Source organism: Propithecus coquereli, unplaced genomic scaffold (genome assembly GCF_000956105.1).
Source record: "Propithecus coquereli isolate 6110/MARCELLA unplaced genomic scaffold, Pcoq_1.0 Scaffold599, whole genome shotgun sequence".
In the NCBI taxonomy this organism is placed as follows: Eukaryota; Metazoa; Chordata; class Mammalia; order Primates; family Indriidae; genus Propithecus; species Propithecus coquereli.
In genome coordinates, this window is record NW_012151940.1 from 524,998 (window position 1) to 531,188 (window position 6,191).

The 6,191-nt window shown below is 42.4% G+C and overlaps 1 protein-coding gene across 1 annotated transcript in view; it reads left to right on the forward strand.

Moving 5' to 3' along the window:
• Positions 1–6,191, forward strand: part of TMC3 (transmembrane channel-like 3) — a 47,091-nt gene that overhangs the window by 3,553 nt on the left and 37,347 nt on the right. The window contains exons 3-4 of the mRNA XM_012659100.1: positions 1,323–1,405; positions 5,149–5,230. Coding sequence (XP_012514554.1) covers positions 1,323–1,405; positions 5,149–5,230 — 165 coding nt within the window. The remainder of the gene's footprint in view (positions 1–1,322; positions 1,406–5,148; positions 5,231–6,191) is intronic.

A 6,191-nucleotide genomic window follows, 5' to 3' on the forward strand; every position in this document is an offset into this window, starting at 1 on the left:
TCTCTGCTAGGTAGTGGAGTCTTCTAGCACAGCAGCTCTGTTTTAGGCACCTCCGTATTCTACTATGCTTGACTCAAAATAGATGTGCAGAAAATGTTTTCAGGAAAAATAAATACGTAAATAAATAGTTACTTGACTTTGATACACTTTTATTTTTTAGATACCTGCAGCTTGCAGCTTTATTAAGGTGGCTCCCAACAAGGCAGTCATGGTACGGGGCAGGCCATCAGCCCTCGCCCTGACCGTACTTGCGGTTCTGATCCGAATGAAGCCCACACATCGGCGGGGCCGTGAAGATGGGGATATTGCAATGGAGGGAGGGGGAGAGAAGTCCAAAACCAAGCACTCTGGCTAGCTCATGTTTTGAAGAGATCACCCTGTCTGTGGACAAGGAGTTGGCTTGTTCCTTGTGTCTCCTAAGGAAGGACTCAGAGCCAGTGGGTGTTGCTGGGAGGTTGACTGGGACACACACACAAAACACCCACACAAGTGAACGTGTCGAACCAGCAAACCGGCTGATTCAGAAGAACCAAGTTCTTGACGCTGAGCCTGTTCATGCAGAGGGCAGCCGACCCTTCGATAACGAGGATCTCTGCATGGGGGTGGCGTAGGATGGGGGGTGGCGTAGGATGGGTTCACCTTGAAGGCGACATTCATCTCTCCAGGAGTCTTTGACTTCAGTCTGTCCCGTGGCACTAACGTTTATTTTCTAATCCTGTTGTTCATTTAGGTGTGGATTTAACTGTCTATCCCAATGAATTCAGTCCACTTTTAAGGATTGAACATTCCGGCAGGCATATCAGGCCAGCGCCTCAAAGCAATCTGTTAGCGTGTTTGTTTGGCCTGAATCAGGTTGTTCATAGCTACGTGGACGTAACTTCCTTGCTCACGGTGACCAGGCACCACGCTTTTCTCAGAGCAGGTTCTCCGAAGCTAGGTCTGATGAGCGCTTTTAAAGAACTGACTGCAAGGGGGAGGTTGCTCAGTGGAGAGCTGGGATACGAGTGCCTGTCACCAGGGTTTCTGAAGCTAATGATTCCCAGCCAGCCACCAGAATCAGGGAAGGGCTATAAGAAATTCAGTTGTAACTCATTTGGGGATGAATTCATCATTTTGGATGAACTCATCCATTTAAATGCTAAAGACAAAAATTTTAAAGAGTTTTCTGCTTACCAAAAGTTAGAAAATGCACCATTTACATAACTCCATCCTCCCACAGCATCTTGTCCCGCACCGTTCAGCAACATGTTCCTGTTGCATTTTCACATATTTTGCGAAAATTGTAAGTGTGATAAAATTGTGTTCACTGCCATGTTGTTCTTCTCTCAGACGGGCGAAGGAGATTGTGCTGAAGTTTGAGGGGAGGCTGACCAGGACCCGAGGCTACCAGGCAGCAGGTGCAGAGGTAAGGAGCACACGTGGGTCCTGCCACCTGCCCGGAGGGAAGAAAATAACTTGAGGGGCACATAGTGAGGTAGACGTGGAACTAGAGCTAGAACTCTGCTTTCTGGCCTTCCGCGCAGGTGTCCTAGACTTCGGGACTTTACAATGAGCCGGAGACTCAAATGTTTTCTACCACCAAACCCTTGCCAGAGGAGGTTGGAGCACCCCTTCCTCCGGATGCCACTGGGGATGAATGATCAGAAAGCCTTGGTTTTTCTCTCTACGCTCTAGGACAGGGGTGGGGAACCTTTTCATGTCGGAAGCCGCATTAATTTAGCTGTAATCAAATAAGGACACATTCAAGAAACTTCAATTAGATATACTTAAAAATGTACATTATTTTGTAAAAATCTAACTACTACGTAGTTAATAATTTCAAAAATTAAAAATATTTGTTAATGTGAAACTAACCTTTTAATGAAGTTGTTGTGTCTGCTTTTTGTTGGAAAGCATTTGAATATTTGGTGTGCAGTTTCAGTTGATCCTCTAGATGGGTACCGGTCATTTGTGGTTTGGCAGGAGAATATAGATTCGCAGCAATAGTGGTTAAAAAGCAAGAAAGCATTTTTCTGGCATGTTGCTGAAGGTGTGGGTATTCTACTGCATTTTTCTTTATTTCGATTGGCTCTTTCTTAGCATCAATAATGACTTTAAAATGTCATCTACTGAAAGCTCAATCAATTCCATCTGTAGTTCTTTAGGTGCCTTGGCGATATCAACTAGGTGAGGCTGACGTGCTAATTTGAGTGTGATGTCATGATGCTCAAAGTCCGTGACCCTTTCATTGTATTCTCCAATTAATAATAGGTTTATAACAGCTGTGCATTCTTCAAATGATTTGCATATATCATCCTGCTCATCAGTGACCTTTGCTAACTGGGGAAAATGTCCATCTGATATTTCCTTTTGAAGAAGAAATGTTTTGAAAAAATATAGCTTTTTTCAAAATGCTTGGATTTTTGGCCACATACCATTTATAGACTTAGTTATAACATGCAAAGAAATATTCAAGTCATTTTGATTTGACATGATATCACACAGAAATGTTGCATTCCTATAGAAATCTTCTTTTAATAATTCACATTGCTGATTCTGTTCTTCGTAAAATTTAACTATCTGTTCTCATAGAGATAAAATTTTGGCTAATACCTGTCCCTGTGATAGCCGACACGCTTTAGAATGAAACAGCAGATCCACACCGAATACCCCATCTTTCAACGTTAGCATGTCATGAAACTGACAATGCCATGTTGCATTTGCATGAATACAGTTAACTATACTTAGAACCTTTTGCAAAGTGTCACTTAAAATAGTAGCTTTAGTACAGAGATTTTGCTGATGCAAGATACAATGAAAGGAAATGAGAGCATCTGAATCTGTTGATACTTTTTTTATCTGTGCAATAAACCCTTCATGTTTTCTTGTCATGGAAGGTGCACCATCTGGACATACACTCACTAAATTTACCAATTTGGTCCAACTTCATGACATTTATCTTGAAACTTGTTGAAGATATCTACTCCCAGTGTTCTGTTCACAAGACTGTCCAAAGCAAGTAACTCTTTGTAGCAAAGAAAATCTTCTGTTATGACCCGAATGAAGTATAAAACATGTGCCAAGTCAGTAGTATCAGTTGATTTATCCAGATCAATTGAATAATATATATTTTCCTTTTAAAGTATTGCATGAAGTTGTTCTGTTAAGTTGAAGGTTAATTCATGCTTCTGATCAGTTATGGTTCTCCTTGAAAGAGGCAGTTGTTTGTACTTTGAAACATTATTGAGGTCTAAGCATCCTACAACTTTGACAATGCATTCCTTCACAATTTCTGCATCACTGAATGACATCCCTTTTCCCCAGAGTATATAAGCTACTTTATAAGTTGCTTCAGTGGCATTATTTCCAGGTCTTATTGCTGCTTGAAAGAATTGTCTTTGCTTTTGCTTTTCGTCTTTTAATTTCTGCAATACAACCTTTCACTCCTCTTCCTCTAACTTAGAAATTCGTGGTCCTGCTGAGTGTTATAATGCTGATGAGCACTGAATTTCTTTAACGTTGATATTGCAGTATCACAAAGTAAGCAAATCTTCTTATCTTTAGCAGAAACAAGACAATATTGCAATTCCCCATCCTCATTAAAAAAATCTGTCTTCTTCCTTCAGCATTCTCTCGGTCTTCTTTGACATGATGGGCGGTTAAGCAGACAGAATTAAAAAATACTGTCGAGCTGTGCAACTATTCACAAATTCCACTCCAAACAGAAACACAGTGCACTGTTGTCAAAAGCTGATAACAGACTGGCGTAGTCGAACCCCATGACCTCTCACCAACCAGCCTCGTGCTATAGTGGCCCCAGTCATGGGGGAAGTTAGAACTAAATCATGAGCATAGCAGCCGTCAATTTAGCCCTTATGGCTACTAATGTTCTAACTGTGCCGGTCAATCTGGGAGGGTTATTTCGTTGAAACTTATTTTATTCTTTGGCATTTTAAATACATTCATTTTAAAAATAAAATAAAAATGTAAAAGATGAACAAAAACATATTAATAAAAATAAAATGATTTGTTCTGTAAGATTTGGATTCAGTCAAAAGGCCGCACGTGAGGATGTAGAAGGCCGCAGGTTCCCCGCCCCGCTCTAGGAGATGAGCCAGGTGAACACCGTCAAGGTAGTGCAAGGTGGGATATGATGAGCATTGTAAGAGAGACCAACGATTATTGCTAAGGGAGTTTACAGGAAGGAGAATTTATTTCTCACTACAGAGAATCTGTGTTCCTGGGAGTGGCGATATTTGAGCTGGCTCTCAAATCATGAGCAGAAGATGAACAATTCCAATTTCTGATAAAATTCATATTTTCATTTGTGAGCAGCCGTTCTGGCCTGAGCAGATACGTCCAAAATGACATTATCATACATGTCTGTATCAGGACTGTGTGCTGCCTTATAGTTCAGAACGTTATAATTACATTTGTAATCCTTCTTTCTGCAATGATATCATTTACTTCCAACACAAGCCCAGATTGTTTGTGTGTTAAAATGCACGACCTGCCAACTTTGTTGGAGAGCAGAGCCAGTGCCAGGGCACATTTTGCTTCATTCTCCTTGGAGAAAAAACATTTTTTTGAACTTTTAGCAATTGCATCTTAAACCTGCAATACAAATTTCCAGACCTTCAGAGGCTAGGAAACTATCTCTGCATCAGCATGCAAGACACACAATGCGGGATGCGAGTGGGGCTCATTTTCAGGGTGGGCTCTAGACTCTTGGTCCTTAAGCAAAGCTGTGATTTTAATCACCTGGGGAGTTTGTTAGTTACGTGGATTTTCAGGCCCCACCCTCGGAGCTACCTTAAACATATGGTGCAGTCAAATATTTGGAAATCATTCCTCGAGTACTTTCCATTGTTCTCAGTCCCTGCCTCACGAAGGGGATGAGTGAGTTAAGCTGAGGCCCGAGAATATGAGCCTCGACACAGACACCGCGGCTCAGAGCCCGAGGAGGTGTCTGCTCACTGGGTCAGGAGCACACAGAAGACAGGGGGCTACTTTGGTCCTACCTAGAGTGGCTTACAGGCCTATGAAGCCACAGATAAAGGTAGCAGAGCATGTGTTCAGGGTCCCCTCTCTGTGCAGGACCCTGGTACCACACAGCCATTGCCCTCTCCATGAAGGGGAAGGTCTCTAATCCTGCCCTCTCCTTCCTAGCTCTGGCGGAAATTTGCTCGTCTTGCCTGTAACTTCGTGGTCATCTTCATTCCCTGGGAAATGCGGATAAAGAAAATCGAGAGTAAGTATCTGCACTTGGAGAGGGGGCGGGCTGCAGGGCCGTGGCCAGTCCACAGCTGGGGAGAGCCTGGCGCGTCCCGGTCCTTCTCTGTGCGGCCCAGGGCACTCCCGCAGCTGGGGCGCCGGGCTCCAGTGGGACGACAGGGGAAGACACAGCGCCCGTCCCCACCGCCTCCCAGGACGGAACAGTCCCAGGCGTGCCTTTCCACATTGCGCCGTTCTCCCGGCTCACTCCTTTATCAGACACGGCCCTGTCCCCAGAGGGATCACGTGGAACCCGCGAAGACGGGTGAGAGGGCAGCACCGGACTGCAAAGCGCAAATACAGAAATCCCCGTTTCCATAGATGTTACCGTGACCATTTGGTAAATATGTGCTAACGAACAAATCGCAGCCACACTCACACTTACAAACACACACACGCACGATGTCAGGAAAAAACAGTAAGTCTGAAATAAAAAAAATTGTAAAATTAGACCACAGGGTGTACAAGTCTTTGAAGAGACGTGGGAAAATGTAATATTTGAAAGATGTTGATTTTCCCAAAATTGATTTACAAGTTTAATGCAATTCCAATAAAAATCCAAACGTATTGTTTTTAGTATTCGACAAAATGATCATAAAACTCACGTGGAAGAAAAATATCCAAGAGACTAATCAAAAAAAAATTGTAAAGGAAAAATGCAAATGAGGTTGTATAACCAAGACATCAAAATACATTGTAAAAGCTACAACCATTGAAACAGTATGGAACGGTGCAGGAATTGACTGACAAATCGAAAAAGATAAGCAAAAAGTTCAGGAACAGAGACGAATACACACAGGCCTCTACCATATGATATAACTATTAGTCAGTCTAAATTATTCCATAAATATTGCTGAAACGATGATTTGACTGTTTTAAAGAGCAAGTTTAATTCCTTCACTTTAAAATTCCATTAAATACTTAAATATATTAATACG